Source organism: Chiloscyllium plagiosum, chromosome 19 (genome assembly GCF_004010195.1).
Source record: "Chiloscyllium plagiosum isolate BGI_BamShark_2017 chromosome 19, ASM401019v2, whole genome shotgun sequence".
Taxonomy (NCBI): domain Eukaryota; kingdom Metazoa; phylum Chordata; class Chondrichthyes; order Orectolobiformes; family Hemiscylliidae; genus Chiloscyllium; species Chiloscyllium plagiosum.
The window spans coordinates 49,113,522-49,133,776 of NC_057728.1; the positions used below are offsets into that span (position 1 = coordinate 49,113,522).

Genomic DNA, 20,255 nt, shown 5'->3' on the forward strand with positions numbered 1-20,255 from the left:
GGCCTTGTCCTTGTTCAAACAGCATTCAATCACCACTTCGATTTCCTGTCATTAAGCATCTTTTTGTACAAACTGCTACTTTCCATGTGTTGTAGGCTTAAACTTTGCTAAGCTTTAGTGATAACTTGTACCCATTTCTGAAGTCCATTACACCACATTAATTCTATTTAATCTCATTAACTCTTAAGTCAAGTTAAATATGATTTGTCCTGGCTTGGTTGAATTAAACCAATTTTTTTCCCCCAAGTGGCTGTTAATGATAATAAAAACAAAAATTAAATACTTTTCAGCTATAGAGATCTTGAAAGTTCAAATCCATGTCTTGCAGTTTCCATATTTATCTTTGCATCATTTATGGACAACATATAACATTTGCAATTATCCAGTCATCTAGGCACCAGGACAATTGGAAGATTGTGTCTACTGCCCGCACAGCTTCCAGCCTTTCTTACCGAGTTGCATCTGGTCTGATCCCAGTGACTAAGTATGGTCAGCTTAAATGTTTCCTCTTTGAAAGGGCAAGAGATAAAATTTGACAGTGTTCAAATTTGCCAGGAGTCCAGACAGAATAGACAGGAAGCAACCATTCCCATTACTGGGAACACAGAACAGGACATCAATTTATGGGGAATGCAAAATAAACAAAGGTGACAAGAAAAATAAATTTAAATAAATGGCGGTTGGTTAGCATCTGGAATGCATCAATGACTACTGGAGGCAGATTCTTCATGGCTTGAGAGAACTGAGATAATTATGAGAAAATATCTGTAGAGCTACAGAAAAAAACTTGGCTCTCAAAAAACCAATAGTCACAGAACTGCATTCTAGTGTTGTGAGAACAGCCTGCTTGTCAACAGCGCATAGTTCATTTCAGTTGATATTAATAAGCAACTTTGTACAGATGTTCTTATAGTACGTGACCAGCAATTGCTGGTTAAGACTGAATTCTAGTTCCTCTATGCACTTCATTTACACTCATGCACCAATTATAAAAATGATAGCACGAGCATTAAATCAACTTATCCTGGCTTCAAGAAAAGTTGGTGTCCAATGGATGTCACAAATTATGCCTAGCAGTATTAAAGCCAGTCCATACAAACATTTGATTGGGCTAATTAGATGTTACAATCTACTCAGACCAAAGATTTTAATTCTTACTACATATAGTAAAAGTGTCGAGTGTAATTTTAATGCATGCTGGAGCAATACATCTTTGGAGGTGGTTTTGTGGTGCAATGTGTTGAATACATTAAATGAATAAACCAACATGTGAAAATCACTTTCTACAACTTTATTAAGTGCTCTAATATGGCAAATCCACATACCAAGATCTCCAGATAGGAAATAATGTCTCATGGTGATTATATAGGTACTACCAATATTGAAAATGAAATCTCAACAAAGCTTGAAAATGGAAATACTTAGATGACCAGCTTTTACAATGAAAATTCTTCACAGTACAAACCTTTAAGGCACACGAATTCCAAAATACTCTATAAAAGGTATCATAGTGCATTTATTCAAGGTTTAACATCTATGGATACTTTCTACACTATTATTTTGTAGTGATATAAAACATTTGAAGAGTTGATGAATCTTGTAACGAAAGCAGAATGCATGAATATTAAGCTAAGAACAGCCAATAGGGAGAGCTATGTCCATTTTCTGGGCAATCTATCCAGCAAACAGGATTAGGAAATAGAGTAAAAGCAAAATACTGTAATGCTGGAGGTATAAAGATTAAAAAAAAAGTGTTGGGAGAAACCCAGTTGCTTGCCAGCATCTGTGGACAGTGAAATATTTAACAATCTGAAACCAAAGACTTGAAGAAAAGTCATGCTGCTCTTAATGTGTTCACTGCTTCTCTCTCCACAGATGTTGCCAGTCCTGAACTTTCTCCAGCACTTTGGTTTCAGTTGGGAATTACAGAATTCAAATGATTAAGCCATTTAAAAGGAATAGGGTTGAAGCTGAATCCAAATATGGGTCACAAAACAATGCACATAATTTCTATTCCACCAAAAAAGGATGTAATCACTGCAACTATTAAAGCTTTAAAAAGATTAAAACATTCACAATCCAGATATAATTAGGAAATCAATAATAAAAACACAATGAGAAATGGCACAAAACAACTGATTTGATATTTAGAATTTTGAAATAATAGGGATAACTGTATTTTTACTTGGCGATCACATTCGAATTATATTACAAAAGCAATTTTGCACACCCATGGACAGTTAAGTTTAAAATTGTATTTATACAGATAACAAAGCCAGCATTTTACAGCATTTACACAACATACAAAACTTTTACAATGGAGTATTTTGTACAAGCCCCTGCTTTTGATTACTGTGGATAATTCCTCATGCAATTTGTAGACTAAATTTGTGAGTACAAGACAACTATTATCAATACTTTATTCACCACATTAAGGCATTGTACCCCTAATTGGCTTATAAAGATGAAATAGAAATTTTCTGCAACTGTGAAATGACATAAGCAGCACTACAGGAGCTACCATTTCACAAAACAAAAAAAAACACCAGACAGGTTTCCTAAATTTGCAGGGAATGTTGATACAAGCAAATACTGAAAGGTGCAACACAGAACGTATTTAAGTGGGACATCTCACTGGAGTATATTTTGAAACATCTATATAAAACAAAAACTTTATTTGAAACAATTCAAGGCTCTGAAGCAACAAACTATTTTATTTTGAAATTAAGATTTAGTGAGGATTAAGTTGTTAGACTTTTGCTAGATACAGGACATGGCCAACTTTTCATTGTGGGGTCAGAGCAACTTTAGTTTTTCTCCAAAGGAAATCCAAGGGAAAATTTAAGAAAACCAACATTGAGAAATACTGGTGACCAATATGAAGGTCCAATTTAAAAGCTTATAATTGAGACCACATTCCAGATAAATATACACAGACTTTCAAGGAAAAATACAGACCATCTGATTCAACCTTTTATACAAGGTAAACAGTTTTACAGATCAGTCTCAATCACAGGTGCCAAACACCACCAAAATATATCACAAGTGTATGCACACCGCCTTGAATGTTAGACGTTTTTTGAAAGGTTTTATGTGCAAATTGCTCTGTAAATTTGGTGAAATTCTACAAGCTCGCATGAGATTGCACTTGAATCTTAGTCATTAATGTTTAACAAAACAGAACCAAAACGTTGCTAGCAAATGGGAAATTCTCGGGGAAGACTGTACAGCTTCAATTGCATATGTTTAATAAACATTTTAATCATCTTTCTACGTAACGTACAAAAAGATTAATGCCCCCTCCTGACAAAGAACCTCTTTGCACCCTTCCAATTGACACTCAAATCACATGCATGAATTAGAGTTGCCAGAGACATCTTATTAGCCAAAATAATAGTATAAAACTTTAATTTAACGTCATTAAATTTGACACTTGCAGTGACTATAACTATTTAATTTGAGAGACTGTTCAAGAATATACTGTGCAACTTTGTTACAATAATTTGTATTGCAGACAATTTACATGTAGTGATAGCATGCACAAAATAAAATGCAGCTGAGATAAGAACTTGTAACCGAATTCCATAATATTAAAATCATTATGAAGTTGTCCTTCAGTAACTACAATGAAAGTCAACAAAAACCCAACCTAGTGCCGAATGAGTGTAAACAGCTGGTTTCTTTTGGCATCATTGCTTTAAGGCAGCAACAGATAACTGCAGCACTAAAGACAGTTCTTAGAGAGGCAACTTATGGAAATGCATTGTCAGATGAAAAACTCAAGTCAACCAGGCTTCAATTGTACACAAATATCAGATTCAAGCAATTGTTCTTTCAAACTACAGTAAACTTCAAACTGTGAAACCTGTTTACACTTAGGTGATAGAAATTATCTCCAGCAACGATATTCAATTGAAGACGGAACTGAACAGCAATGAGGAGGATAATTGTCCAATTAAGGATAGTGAGCAAAAATATTCAAAAGCCAAATACAGCAAGATGAAAAATTATGATAAAGATGTTTGATTGCTTATTTTTCATCATATAAACCACTGATTGCTATTTATTATCTTTTCGCCTTAAGAGTTTAGGACTGATTTCCCTGTGGCTCAATTAGTACAGTTTAGTGCCAATATCTGGAAATATCACAAAATTAAACATGCAAAGCCTTCAGCACAACTACACTATTAACCTCAACCAAGTAAGTGTAGTAGACTTAAGCAATGTAACTCACAACCTAAGTTCCTGAAATGCTTCACATTAGAATCCTTGAATCCAAAATGTTCTTACTACTAAGCAATAGTGATTGAAGAGGTCTGTTGATATACAGCAATGTCTTTATGACTAATTTGCTACTATTTATCTCATGAACTTTGTAACTGCAATACTTGGGAATGACAAAAATCAGAGTTGCTTTCAGATTTCATTATGTGAAGTATATCAGCATACCACAGACATTCAGCATCTCAAATTTAATACAAAACAATTTGGGGAAAATCACTTAAATTCATGAGATTTACATGAGGGAAAGCTAGAACTTTATGTATGAATAATATAAAAACAAAACAGCTTTCCCTGGTATGGGTGTTTTTAAAATCTCACAAAAGAAACCATGAAAACATCCATGACATGATCGGTGATCGGGTGCCCATCAAATTAAAAAACTGCAGAACAAGTTTTTTTTTTTAAAATGAACAAGCCCATTTACCAAATATATACTGAAGGTCAAAAAGCAAAAAATTAGAGTTTTTCTAAAAATACCGGTTGCTGGATTCAGAAAAGTCTCTAAATAGTGTTATGGACCATCAGAGCTTTAAGTGCAAGTCAGAGGCAAGAATTTGAATTTACTTTTTAAACTAACTTTACAATAAACTTTGTCAAAAAACAAAAAATTCAAATAGCCCACTACTGTTACCAACTTATTTACCTGTAGGGAAAAAATAAACTGTCAACCAACTTGTAACTTTTTTTCCTGAATGTGATACTTGAAGACTGCATCACAACAAACATCACCTGAACATTTGTTTATTTAATTACTCATCATTGCTATGTTCCCTTTGCTTTGTCATTATGGGCCAACTCAAAAAAATTAATAAATGCCACAAAGGTTACGGCATAATTTATACTCAAGTCAAGACTTTAATGAATTGTAGTTTATTGAAAGCAAGTCAAAATGCCTGGACAAAAAGACGTAGAATAAAAAGGTCTTAACAAATAGCACATGTTCCATTTTGAAAATTAATCCAAGGTAATTATGCAGGATTGGCCTAATCTGGAAACTATTTACACTAAGTGTAAAACACTGGAAAGCTTTAAACTGAATATTTATCCAGGCAGCTGAGAAGAAAACCTATAAGACAATTTGTGGGGGTGCATGAAAGCATCTTGGAGGTAAAATACACATATCCGTCAGCTTCGAGTGCATAATACATTAAGTTGTTCTTTTCAGTAAATGTGCCAGAAACCTCCAAATGCTTCAAATACAATTCTCCAGTCTCAAGCACCACCCAATAATGCAAGGATTGCCAGTAAATTTATTACAACACCTTTTATAAATGCAGTCAGAATATGGGGTGGCACAGTGGCTAGCACTGCAGCCTCACAGCACCAGGGTCCCAGGTTTGATCCCAGCCTTGGGTGACTGTCTGTGTGGAGTTTGCACATTCTCCCAGTGTCTGTGTGGGTTTCCTCCCACAGTCCAAAGATGTGCAGGTTAGGTGAATTGGCCATTCTAAAAATTGTCCATAGTGTTAAGTGCATTAGTCAGAGGGAAATGAATCTGGGTGGGTTACTCTTCAGAGGATCAGTGCGGACTTGTTGGGCCGAAGGGCCTGTTTCCACACTGTAGGGAATCTAATCTATCATTTGTTCAGTATATCATGGTCTTTTACTCATCTTGTGGGGAACATGAACTTTGCGGCTTCATATGCTCAATGTCTTAGGATTAATTACTGTGGCCAATTATTTCGACAAAAACACACCACCCCCACACTCCCCCGATCTGTAAATTTAGCAATTAAGAAATGCTCAAGTTTTGAGTGTTAGGTCCCTGTAAAAATCTAATTAGCCATCAAGAGAATACGTATCAGAGCCCCATTCCCCTAAATATAGAAACTATCAAATAGCTACACAAAAGAAAAACTTAAAATTAGTGCATATTCCAACCTCAAAACAAATGGCAAAATTACAAGTACATCCTTTAGATATCAAAAACTTACTTCTGGAAAGCTGTTCGGTTTATATCAGAATTACTGACACTTGGAAGCATTTCTACAACATACTAAATCACCCAGAAATCTCTCTAGCTTAGGAACAGTAAACAGAGTTATAAAAGGGTGAATTAAAAACTGACGCCCAAATGGTAATCTTCCAAGCTGGAAGCACAGGGACAAGAGGGAGCTTTGTAAGAAGCCAGCATTCCTGCATCAATGACATTGGCATTGAACTTATTAGTAAAAAGTGCTCCACAACATTTGTGCTGAGACAGGGGACAGAGATAAGGATAATGGGAAATAAAGAATCCAATAAAGACCATGATTTGATGCAGAACTTCACACTATCCAAGGAACCCATATTGCTTGATAATTACTTCTGCAAATGAATTTCAAGACATGGTTCTCGACCAAATTCTAAACTACAGCAGAAATTGAGAATAGAAGAATGAGCTGATACCCAAAAACTTTGAAAATTCTTACATGTAGAGCAATGAGTTAATCTGTAAGTGTAAATGAATTAAATTATAATTAATAATAAATTAGACACCAAAACATCTCTGGCAATAAATTCAGGAATACTTACCGAAATTAAGACTTATCTGACTGTGGTTAACAGGTTCTTTATAACTTAAGGTCCCAATCGAATGCTACTTCACAAAATTGAAGTGCCTTACATCTGCTTGTAAAATAGGCAGAAACGTAAAACATAATTTTACAGTTAAAAACAGATAAAACAGAGAAACCCACCTATTTAACGATGACGATACTCTCGTTCTCGGTCTCTCTCTCTGTCTCTATCGCGTTCACGATCACGATGCCTTTCCCGCTCTCTACTTCTTTCACGGTAATAGTCATCATGTCGGTCACGGCTTCGTGAGCGCTCTTTGTGGCGTCTGCTTTTCTCTCTTGATCTACTGTGGTCCCTCTCACGTGAACGTTCACGTTTTCTAAGATGGGTTTAAAAAAAACTGATCAACCTAGAGTTAAGTAGTCACATTTCATTCAGTGTTTTGCCTGGTTGAACAGGTTAATTGACTAGTTTCTATCAGTAGTAGTGTCACACCCTGAGAACTATTTCTAGATTTTGTTTTGGCTAGCTGTTCATGATCAGCCAAAATCTTTTTCCTTCACCTAAAGAAGGATGTCAGTACCCTGAGGCACTATCTGCCTCCCTGTTTCTGAACAGATAGTTCTCCTATAATGCCGTGGTTGCGTTCCAGCAAAACCTTAATAGAAATAATGGCACTTATCGGAAAAGTGAGTTTAAGGACAGACAGTAAAAAAAAAAAACAGGCAAAAGTGAGGTCTGCAGATGCTGGAAACCAGAGTTTAGGTCAGAGTGGTGTTGGTAAAGCACAGCAGGTCAGGCAGCATCCGAGGAGCAGGAAAATTGACGTTTTGGTAAAAGAAAATCACTCAATTCCTCAAAAAATATCCAAAAGTCTAATGCAAAGCATAGCACTGCGTGATTGAAGATTGAATTCATATTCATTATGAAAAAGTAAATTTAACACTGTACATATAAAAAATGTTAAGAAAGCTGCTCTCTGTAAATTATCTTTCACAGAAAACTGCTGTCAGCACCTGACATCGGTGCATGCACAATATGGCACGAATACCAGAATTGAATGTGCGCACGCAGAATGGTGTGGACACCAGCACATGTGCAAAATGGCACAGACACCAGCGCATGTGCAGAATGAAGAGCATGAACAGACCCCTGCTGGAATCACGCTATTACAAACAAGGATGAGCGCTCTTGAAAATATTGTACCCTAATTCTTCAGCAATGTTAAGCCAAACCATGCTGCCATAATGTACGTTATCCCAGAACTACCTGCATTTGAACTTAATGTATAAAATGATATAATGCATATCATGGAATTTCCAAGAACATTCCAGAAATTTCCACCTACAAAGAATCAACATCTGTCAAGAAATCATTGATATTTATCTAGAGAAGAAGCTAACTTCTGGATAGTTGTATGTTAAACACGAAGCAGAAATGGCAATTAACAGACTTCTTTTTGTTCACTATGTGCTCAGCTAAAGAGATTTACAATGTTCAATCTATATCAACCTCATCTCAAGTTTTATCCTCCACTTTTCCTGAGCTGGAAGAACCTTTGAAAAGCCCTCACATGGTTTTAAACCTCAACCTTTAAAAGGATCTTTCATCCCAATTCCTGAAACTACCCAAATCTTTAGAGGGACATCTGCAAAATGAAATGAATGGTTAAACCTTGTCTTTTACTTTGATGAAATAAGGCATCCTTAAATTATAATTTTCCCATAAGTTCTTAATTACTTTAAATTAGCTATCGTTTTCCTGGTCTAATTCTGGGAATGCAATTACATGTTGGTTATCAACTAGGATGAGGATGAGAAGTTGGCATACTAACTAGCAAAATGGAAAAAAACATCCAGTTTTATTTGGCTCCTACCAAAAGGCACCGATTCCTGCATAAATCACTGGAGCACCATGTGACGAGACTTTTTATACAATGTATTTAAACTAAAACATGGCCTCCAGTTAAACCAGTACAGGTTCACAGAAGCAGACGTTAAAACTAAATAAACATTACAGTTTATTTAATTTTATCACAAGGTCTGAAACTGATTACACAGCATTCCATTTCAGCAAATTTTCTCCTTTCCACACTTTCCCTAATACTTTCTTCACCTCATGAGGTCCTGGTCGATTTGAATCCAAAATTCAAAATCCTGAATTCAAAATTTGTAGACTTAAAACCAAAAATTAAATATGCTCTTAAAGTCACAGATGTACAATACAGAAACTGACCCTACGGTCCAATTCATTTGTGGGCGGCACGGTGGCACAGTGGTTAGCACTGTTGCCTCACAGCGCCGGAGACCCGGGTTCAATTCCCACCTCGGGCGACTGACTGTGTGGAGTTTGCATGTTCTCCCTGTGTCTGCGTGGGTTTCCTCCGGGTGCTCCGGTTTCCTCCCACAGTCCAAAGATGTGCAGATCAGGTGAATTGGCCATGCTAAATTGCCCTTAGGTAAGGGGTAAATGTAGGGGTATGGGTGGGATGCGCTTCGGCGGGTTTGGTGTGGACCTGTTGGGCCGAAGGGCTTGTTTCCACACTGTAATGTAATGTAATCTAATCTAATCCATGCCAACCAGATATCCCAACCCAATCTAGTCCCACCTGCCAGCACACAGCCCATAGCCCTCCAAATTCATAGGCCCAACTGCCTTTTAATGTTGCAATTGTACAAACCGCCACCATTTTCTCTGGCAGCCCATTCCACACTGCACCAGATCCCTGCGTGACAAAGTTGCCCCTTGGGTCTCTTTTATATCTTTCCCCTCTCACCCTAAACCTATGCTCTCTAGTTCTGGATTCCCCCAACCCAGGGAAAAGACTTTGTCTATTTAGCCTATCCATGCCCCTTGTGATTTTATAAACCTCTGTAAAGGTGACCCCTCAACCTCCGACGCTTCAGGGAAAACAGCTGTAGCCTATGCAACCTCTCTCTAGCTCAAATCCTCCAACCCTGGCAACGTCAGTGTAAATCTTTTCTGCACCCTTTCAAGTTTCACAACATCTTTCCAATAGGAAGGAAATCAGAACTGCATGCAATATTCCAACAGTGGCCTAATCAATGTCCTATACAGCCACAATATGACCTCCCAACTCATGTACTTAATACTCTGGCCAATAAAAGAAAGCATACCAAACGCCACCTTAAATATCTGCGACTCCACTTTCAAGGAACTATGAACCTGTACTCCAAGGTCTCTTTGTTCAGCAACACTCCCTAGGACCTTACCATTAAGTGTACAAGTCCTGCTAAGATTTGCTTTCCCAAAATGCACCACCTCGCATTCATCTACTTTTCTAACCCCATCTGCCATTTCTCGGCCCATTGACCCATCTGATCAAGATCCTGTTGTAATCTGAGGTAACCTTCTTCGCTGCCCACTACACCTCCAATTTTGGTGTCATCTGCAAACTTACTAATTATACCTTGTATGCTCACATCCAAATCATTTATATAAATGATGAAAAGTAGTGGACCCAGCATCGATCCTTGTGGCACTCCACTGGTCACAGGCCTCCAGTCTGAAAAACAACCCTCCACCACCACCCTGTCTTCTACCTTTCAGCCAGTTCTGTATCCAAATGGCTAGTTCTCCCTGTATTCTGTGAGATCTAACCAGTCTCCCAATGGGGAACCTTGTCGAACGCCTTACTGAAGTCCACATAGATCACGTCTACCGCTCTGCCCTCATCAATCCTCCCTTTGTTACTTCTTCAAAAAACTCAATCAAGTTTGAGAGACATGATTTCCCATGCACAAAGCCATGCTGACCATCTCTAATCAGTCCTTGCCTTTCCAAACACATGTACACCCTATCCCTCAGGTTTCCCTCCAACAACTTGCTCACTGCCAACGTCAGGCTTACTGGTCTATAATTCCCTGGCTTGTCCTTACCCCCCACCTTTCTTAATTAGTGGCAGCACGTTAGCCAACCTCCAGTTTTCCGACATTTCATTTGTGACTATCGATGATACTAATATCTCAGCAAGAGGCACAACAATCACTTCCCTAGCTTCCCACAGAGTTCTAACGTACACCTGATCAGTGGGGATTTACCCACTATTATACGTTTCAAGACATCACGCACTTCCACCTCTAACTTTGGACATTTTTCAAGATGTTCTTTAGGAAACTCAAGCTTATACGATTTAGATAGGCACTTCTGTATTTCCACGGTATTTACAACTGTTTACCCTCAATAAATCCATGCTAGTGCCATGCTCCACAAAATTCTCCTTCCAGTCTTCATCTAACTCACCCTCAAGTATTTACCAAACTTACTCAACACGTTATTCATCTCATCATCTCTTAGAATCACAATTTTTAAGAATGTAGCAATACTCCACAAAAGTGGTCTTTTTTTAATTTCCTACTGCACTTATCAGAGTTGCAAATGGTAGCAACTCTTCAATTTCAATGAAATTCTTTCATAACCCTGAATGCCTCTCCGATTAGTTTCACGGCTTCTCAATTTTAGACAAATAAGAAGGGGAGTCCTGGCATCATGCTAGCATTTTATTTTTACACGTTCCACAACAACTCCAGATAATATTTGTTACAGAGACTAAAAATGTTTGTGATACTCTGTGATCCAACACAGATTCCACACAAGTTTAATCTAACATTTCACTTATAATTATATCCTTTAGAAAAGATACTTTTTAAAAAAAAAGTAAATAGCCTACTCATCAGAGGTAGTGATCGGTTATCTGTTCTCCAACTCATTCCTTATCTTCTAAAGGAAAAGGCTTGGCACTGCAACTGCTCTGCCCAGGATAGTAAGAAACAACTCAGTCACACAAGCCAACCTTCCATCCACTGATTCCATCTGTACTACTTGCTGCGTTAGGAAGAGAGCCAACATAATTCAAGACACCTCCCACCCCATTTATAACTTTTTTCAACCTCTTCTGTCAGGCTGAAGATACAAAAGCTTAAACATGTATCTACAGGTTCAAGAACAGTTTCTTTCCTGCTGTTAAGACTTCTGAATGGACCTCTCAAATTTAATGCTGACCTCACTCTGTTCGTTTTCTATAGGATTGTATTCCACATTCTGTTCTATTACCCTTATGCACAATGGTGCGATCTGAGTGTACTGCATACAAAACAAAAACAGTTGCATTGTACCAAGGTACATGTGACAATAAAATCAGATAAGTTGCCTCATCATTATAAAAGGGTGCCACTTACATTGAAGCTCAGTTCCCTTCAGCAATCATATACTTTGCAGCCCAATTCTGCATCATTATTTGCAATAATATACTCAGACAATGCAATGACATACATAGCCCAAGACAGTATTTTTGTAGTATGTTCATGCTTAGAATGGATGACTCAGCTACAAGATTATCAGACACCATACTCCAATTTTACCCCAGGCTTACCTAGAATTCCAACAGGAAATTAACCATCTATTTCAATTTGCTCTCTCCTCAGTTGATCTCTCAAAAACTAAGATAGCCCCTTTGGAGGTAAATGTCAAATTTGATATAACCTCCCACCCTTTTCTCACTGCATAGGCTTAAGGACAAATAATTCTGAACAGCATCGCCAGAGAATGTAACTGAAGTAAATACCTTGGCGGAGCGGGGGTGTCGAGTGATATTTTTGAAATGGAACAGAAAGTGAAATTGACACACACACTACTGACTACTACGTTACCAAAATAATTATTGATTGTACTTTGAATCATCAGAAAATAATTTTTGTTATTTATTAACCTCAGTTAAATTGCTGAACTTTAAAAATGGCAATTATTGCCTTACCGTGACCCAGAACCATATGACTTTGATTCTATTCCATGGAGACAATCCTGTAGAGAACTTATGAGAACTTTGCAACGGTCGTCTGCAGATACTTTAGATTGCTTTATCAAAGAAATAGCAGTAACCAGGGTTTCAATAGCACTCCCGTAATCACCTGAAATCCAAAAAAAACCCATTAATCTATTAAAATTGTTCAGCTTTCCAGAGTTAACTAAAAGTTAAATTCACGTTGAATTTTTTACTTACAGCTACTGCGCCTTATTTAACCCAAGCCCTGCAACTTTAACTTTGATCTTACATTCTGACATTTACTTTAGCCTAAAAATAGATCAACTTCAGTTCAGTTCATGGTCCTATTGATAAAATCATAAGAAAAAGAACAGGAGTAGACTGTTCAACTCGTCGAGCTCACTTCACCACTCAACATCACAGCTGATCTGACAACCCTCACATCAACCTTCCTGCCCTTTCTCCATAACCCTTAATTACGACACTGTCAAGAATCAATCTTCGGATTCTGCCCGCTCAGCACTCTGCAGCACGGAGTTCCCAAATCACTCAACCCACCAAATAGCTAATGCATATAGACCAAAAGGGCCTTAATTTAATCTCCAAGCACATTCCTATTTTCCCATCAATTTGTTTAAGTCATGTTATTACACATTGCTGAAACAAGTGGGACTTGAACCTGGGTCTCCTGGCTCAAAAAAAAAGAACACTATTACTGCATCACAACAACCATTATCTCAAGATTGCTCAACTTGCTGCATTAATTAATCTCAGTTAGCCAATCAACTGGATCTACAGTTGAAAACTGCTTTGGTTGGAGATTAATGGGGAGCAGGGGAGAATGCAGTTGCAATGTTTTGGTTCTACTGCTGAATGCCCAAAAGATTCCTACTAACACAAACATCATGATAGTGAGTCAAATAGTACATTTTCATACATAATGCACATACTTTCTGAAGATCGATGAATCAACTGAGTCTCAATTAAACAGGCAAAGCACTATGTGGTTTATAGTATCAGTACAATCCTGGATAAACTTTTCAGAATAGAAGCAGTATTGAGGGTGGATTGAGAAGTAAAGAATCAAATTGCTCCAATTTACCAGCACTAGCGTCTGACACAGCCCTTGATATTGCACTACTAGAAATGGCTCTGTTTCGATTCATGATTTCCTCAAATTCTGCTTCACTCAGTGGAGTCCTTGAAGAATCCATGTCTCTGTTATAGAAAGTAAAGCAGACAAAAGCAAGCTGAGCACAAATTTATTTTTTGTAATCACAGCAACAAAACTGATACTTTTCCACTTTCTAAACTGATCTATTGGATAAAGTAGAGAGGAAAAACAAAAGAAGAAAACCATTTCTGGCAAATTTCTTTGTGCATGCTAATGCTGGAATTTCTTTCCCACTCACGAATGATAAATGGTGACGTCAAAATTCAGATGAAGCCTTAAGTTTTACACACCTTACTGTGTTTGGACCTAATTTCTTAAGATCAAATCTACTTTTATCCAATTGTATTTTATCCATTCAATTATCATTACTGCCACCTGGAGTATTATTACACTTTATTGTAATTTCATTGCTTTATGAGTCAAAACTTAACCCATGTTCTAAACAGAGCGCAATGAAACTTTACAAACGGTGGACAGAGAAAGGACTGTTCTAAAACAGAGATTTATCAGGATGGCCACATGATTTGACAGCAAGTGATTTAATATCTACTGTGTACTTTGTGAAAGAAAACCAAACATCAAAGGATGTGGATAGCTGAAGATGGATCATCTCAACATCGGAACCAGGAAGCAAAGTCCACTGAACTGACACCAGTTTTTTTTCTAGCTCTGCTAATAGTGTATCTTCTCTAATTGTTTGTCTGTGAGTACGCATATATTTAAGAGGCACTTTATAACTTGGTCTGTATTTTCTATTAACATTGATCTAAAAGTCAGGTAAACTGGGATAGGGTGCATACTTCAATAAATGAACACATCAGGAATAGCAGGGCTCAAATTACAGTAGGTTGTAATACTTTGATAAAGAATCAAATCACATCATATTTCCTGTTACACTACACAAGTTATCGAACTTAATGTCAAAGTTAGTTCATTTGTTCAATCAGGTACTTTGAAAAAGGAGAAAAACTAACTTCCATTTAAGACAGAAGTTCACCACCTTTTGCTGTAAATTCATATATTTAAGTGCTATAATATGCCTTTGCCTATTCACGCAACGACAAATGCACTCCTCTCCAAACATGCAAGAGTAACATTGATTGTCATCAGGCAGAAGCCAATTTAAACAAGAGTTTGTATGGCTGAAGCCAAACCATATCAACATATTTAAAAGACCACCAACAGATGCAACAGAGCTACAAATTAACGACAGTTTAACATCACGCTGGGGAGAGAGTTTAAATCACAACCTCTTTTCAACAGTCAACCATTAGTGGATTTTCACCCAAGTCTTAGGAGTCTACATAAAATGTAATCACCACAGTCACTTTATCAACCATACACATTAATAACTGACAATTTGCAAAGCTAAACTAAGATACACAAACATTACCTGCCAGCAGGTCCATAGTCTCCTCTATCATATGGTGGAGGACGCCCATATGGATCTGATGGAGGAGGTCCACGGCTGTCAGATGAGGGAATTACATTACTTGCTGGTGGTGGGAAGAAAGCAGGATTCACATGAGGGGCTGGAGGTGGTGCACCAGGTGGTGGTCCAGGGAGATGGGGAGGTGGAGCAAGATTAATTGGTGGGCCAATTGGGCCTGGAGGACGTGGTGGAAAGGGACCAGGTGGTGGGGGTGGCCCTTGTTGGGGAGGAGGGGGGCCAGGGGGAGGACCGTAGCCTGGAACAGGAGGGGGAGGACCAGGAGGGAGTGGTCCCATGGGAGGTTGCCCAAACGGTTGTCCTGGAAACAGAACTGGGGGCGGAGGACGATCACCACGGTTTGGTGGCCCACCTAATGGAGGAGGTAGACCTTGTCCAGGTGGAGGCGGACCCGGGGGGCCTGGTGGACCAGGAGGACCTGGAGGTGGTCGTGGTGGACCTTGCCCTGACAAAAATAAAAAGATGCTGTCACATTCAAAGAAATGCAATTTACATGATTCACTTGATAGTCAAGATTACATGGATTACATTTAGATCAATATTTAACACTAATAACTTTGCATTACAATTTCTTTAAGTTTAATAAATGCTCAAAATAACATCAAAATGGAAACAGCACTTGAACATGTCAATCAGCATTTAAAAAAAAAATTGCCTTGTCAGCTATTCCATCTATTTACTAATTGAGAAACTGTCCAACTGATACTTATAAAACATATCACTTAATTGGTCACAACATCATCCCAAGCGCAAAGAATGCCAAAGTAGCTAGAATACATAACACATTGCTATTTGCAAAATTTTGAGACAAATTGCTTTCACAACTAAGATTAGGCTTGACGCATGTTCTCAGTACTTGTTATCCATCAGGGATGAACATGGACTTCCCGCATAAAACAAAATTCCAGAAATCACTCCTATGTAACACAGATGGTGTGTGGATTTGAGGTTTTCAGCCAACTTTTCCAGTTGTTAGATCAGACATCAGCAATAAGTGACCTGACGTGAGTGAAAAGCAGTGTCTGAAACAATGTAAGGGGAGGGGGGAGGCATTTAGAGTATGAGAATGCATGCATGGAGCATGAACTCCTAACCTTGATGAGCTGGATGATATACCATGGAAACTATCTAATACTGAAATGAACTCTAAAAACGATTTGGACCTATGGGGCTTTATTATCACCTTAACCTGTGCTGTTAATTAGTTTTGCTCACCAGGAAAAGGTGGAGGCCCTCCTGGTCCAGAAGGCCCTGGGAATCTGTCCCCACCAGGGCCAGATGGTGGGAAACGACCACGTCCTCTTCCACTCTGAGAAAATGCTAATCGACTGTTAGCTCCAGGCGGGCCAGCTTTCCCTTCCCCTGACATTTGGCCAGACTGAGTAGCTGCAATAATTATAAAACACCAATTATTTTGCTAAAAATTACAACTTAACAAACAGAGCAAACAAATATCAAAACGTTTGGTCAAGTAATAGCTTTTGAGATCAGATTTACAGAACCTACAATTGACGGGTAATACATCTGTACTTCTGCGAGCATGTAGTACCAGAGAGCACACCAGGTGATGCCCAAATTCTCACATCACTGAACAGATACAAGTATAAATTAAGTGCACTTGGATTTCAAATGCACACGTTTTCAAGTATGCACCCTACATTGCGTCATGGAATGACTGTGTCAACCAGTTTTCGCTTAAAATCCAAAGTTTACATAATTTTAGATTCATGAGCTACAGATTGTCATTGCCGGTACACAAGAAAGCATGACAATCGATGCGCACAACAGTGCCAGAAACAGCATGCTTTCTTTTGGTTTAAAGTAAACTTGGCCGTCAGATGACAAACTTCTTGCTCTTGATAATGATGTGGGATTTTTCATTGTCACCTCAACAGGTAGGAGTTTCTATTAATCCGTATCAGATATTGCACCACCAATAAGACAGTCTCTTAGTAATTACACAGACACATTAAGGTGAGTGCTCAAATTTTAAGAGTGGATGTAGGATTCAAATCATAAAAGATAAGGTTTATTGCCAATTAAATCAAATTTAAAATTAGTATTAAAGACACAATTCAATCATACAAAGTTAAAACTTTTATATAACTTCTAACAGAGCACAAAGATGCTAAATAATGTTAAACAGTGCATGTATTTATAGACTCTTACATTTTCTAGACTGCATTTCAAACTGACTGAGTGACTGTTTATTGCATGGTGTGACGATAGGATTCTGTCCATGCATATCTCGTTTGGGCAGCATATCCATCAGTTTTTTGGATGAACTTTCTGATCCCACACAAATGAGGGCAAACCTGGTTTAAAAATAAAATATAAAATAACCACAGTTAATTGCATTTTGCCTTTTAATAACACTAAATGCTGTTTGTCACTTGTGCCAAATCTTGCTCCATACATTATTACACAATTTTGTACAATTTGTTTTGACATATTCCAATATTTGTAGGATTTGATATGACAAGTTTCTGATGAATTCTCCCTGCATTATATAGGTTTTACTCATGATGTTAGAATTACAATTCACCGCAGATCCATTTTTTAGACTAAAATAAATTACAAATAGAACACTACTAAGTTGTTCCATAAAGCAAGGCATGACAGATGGAGTTAAATTTAGAGAAATGCATTGCATTTGCCTTGCATTTTGATAAGGCAAACCAGGGCAGAACCTATAATTAATGGTAGGGCTTTGGGAATGTTGCCAAAGAGACCTGGGGTGCAGGTGACGAAGGCAGCATTCGACACTTTATTGCACTGGTCAATGCATTGCGTCTAGAAGTTGGGATGTCGTATTGCAGTTGTACAGGACACTGATTATGATATTTTTCAAATACTGCATTCAATTCTGGTCTCCCTGCAAGAAGAGGGGGGATATTGTTCAACTTGAAAGGGTTCAGAAAAGATCAAGAAGAATGTTGCTAGGATTGGAGAATTTGAACTGTAGGGAGAGGTTGAATAGGCCGGGGCATTTTCCCCTGAAGCAGAGGCCGAAGGGTGATTTCGAGAGTCACAAATGTACAGCACGGAAACAGACCCTTCGGTCCAACTCATCCATGCCAACCAGATATCCTAACCTAATCTCGTCCCATTTACTAGCACGTAGCCCATCTCTCTCTAAACACTTCCTATTCATAAACCCATTCAGATGCCCTTTAAACTGCTGTAATTGTACCAGTCTCCACCACTTCCCTTCATAAAATCAAAGGGCATGGATAATGGGAAGTCAAGACTTTTTACCCAGGGTAGAGCAGCCCAAAACTAGATGGCATAGGTTTAAGGTGAGGGGGAAAGATTTAAAAAGGACCCGAGGCGCAACTTTTTCTTGGAGAGTGGTGCATGTATGGAACAAGCTGCCAGAGCTGTAAGAGGCTGGTACAATGACAACATTTAAAAGAGGTACATCAACATGAAGGGTTGAGGGGGATGTGGGCCAAACGCTGGCAAATGGGACTAGATTTATTTAGGATATCTGGTCAGCATGGATGAGTTGGACCGAAGGGTCTGTTTCCATGCTATCCAACTCGCTTACAAGGATTTTAAAAAAAGAATCCATCATGTGCTCTCACCCCTTTGACTGTCCATTAGCCCGGTTCTCAAAGAATTTGATTTCTAAAAGATCAGTTATGCCCATTGAATGGAGAGCTTCAGTCAAATCCTCATCTGTGGTCCACTGCAAGACAATATGGGGAAAAATGAATACTTGAAAGACACATAATACATTAAAACAGATGATTTGAACCGCATTCAGATTCTAATTTAACTGCTGAATTTATACAAGATGCTTGACCATCAAATATGGAGGAGTGAAAGACGTAAATTACATCAAGTGTAAACATGAGGATTTTCAGAGTACACCACAAATCCTTCAATATAATCAGACTGAAATGCAGTTTTTAAAAACAAATCTATAAAGTTTTGTTTCCTAACTGCTGAGAATCCTAGGCAGCATCTGTTACACGTAACTAATGTTCGTGTTTGAAATTCTCTAAAACAATAGATCGGACACATTTGTTTGTCACTAGGGACAAGTTAATATATGTTTCACATTGGATAGCTAACTCATCATTGCAGATCCCATAGGAGCCTGTACATCTCTCCCTACTGGGATAAATGGTGGAAACAACTGTCACAAGCAGATGGGCTTGACTTTTAAATTGATTCACTGCTGAATATATGCAGCAACTTCTTGTGCAAAGCAGCAGATTTCACCCAAAATATTCTGTCTAACTGTTACTGAGCTGAAACAGGAACTTTTGTAATTTTAACTAATTATATTTACTCGGAAGGTGGTAGCATACTGATAATGATGCTCCAACTACTAATTCAGGTTCAAGTGAATAGGTGAGACACTGTCAAAACCCACCATATCTGCTGGTGGAATTGAAGTACTTTTTAAAAAAAAATTAACATCTGCAATCAAAACCTTCTATCAGGAATGGTGACCATGAAAACATCATTGATTGCTGTTAAATTAATAACTTTCTGATCCACCAGTCTTCTTTAAGGAAGGAAATTTGCCATCTCAACTATTAAATCAAACTCTTAGCAAATGTCAAGGCCAAAAAAAAAACTTACCCAAGTCAGATTTCCAATATACAAAGCTATTCTCTTGCCAGTATACGTATATACAATATTTGGGCCCAAAGAATTAGGAGTTTTGCCACCATCATCAGAGACAGACTGTGGCATGCTATCCATGTAATCACGATCTTCTGGTGCATCTCCATTATTGGCAGATGGTGATATGACATCATCATACAAATCTATCTGATCATGACCACTGTATTCTGTCTCCTAAATAAAGAACAAAGTTCAGGATTTTTATTAAAGTGTTTAATTGTGGAAATTTTTGCTGAATAAAAAAAAGTGTTCTGTATGAACATAAACAATTTGATCCTGAAAAATGAACATTTAAGTGTAGGTCAATGACTAAAGATAGCCTATCCTATAACATTATGATCTCCTTTCAAACCAATAATTTTTTAAAATGTGAATATTAAAAAAGAATTACAGAAGCATTTACATTTCAAACAAAACCTTGAGTG

General features: G+C 37.9%; 1 protein-coding gene across 2 annotated transcripts in view; it reads right to left on the reverse strand.

The window, feature by feature from the left end:
• Positions 1–20,255, reverse strand: part of cpsf6 (cleavage and polyadenylation specific factor 6) — a 75,265-nt gene that overhangs the window by 41,018 nt on the left and 13,992 nt on the right. For both annotated transcript variants that reach the window (XR_006314552.1, XM_043709775.1), the window contains exons 2-9: positions 19,786–20,004; positions 18,777–18,880; positions 17,359–17,504; positions 16,405–16,575; positions 15,133–15,634; positions 13,668–13,783; positions 12,557–12,710; positions 6,963–7,162 (exon numbers count right to left, since the gene is read on the reverse strand). Coding sequence is in view for 1 of the 2 variants with exons in the window: in XM_043709775.1 (XP_043565710.1) it covers positions 6,967–7,162; positions 12,557–12,710; positions 13,668–13,783; positions 15,133–15,634; positions 16,405–16,575; positions 17,359–17,504; positions 18,777–18,880; positions 19,786–20,004 (1,608 nt within the window). In the remaining variant the exon portion in view is untranslated. The remainder of the gene's footprint in view (positions 1–6,962; positions 7,163–12,556; positions 12,711–13,667; positions 13,784–15,132; positions 15,635–16,404; positions 16,576–17,358; positions 17,505–18,776; positions 18,881–19,785; positions 20,005–20,255) is intronic.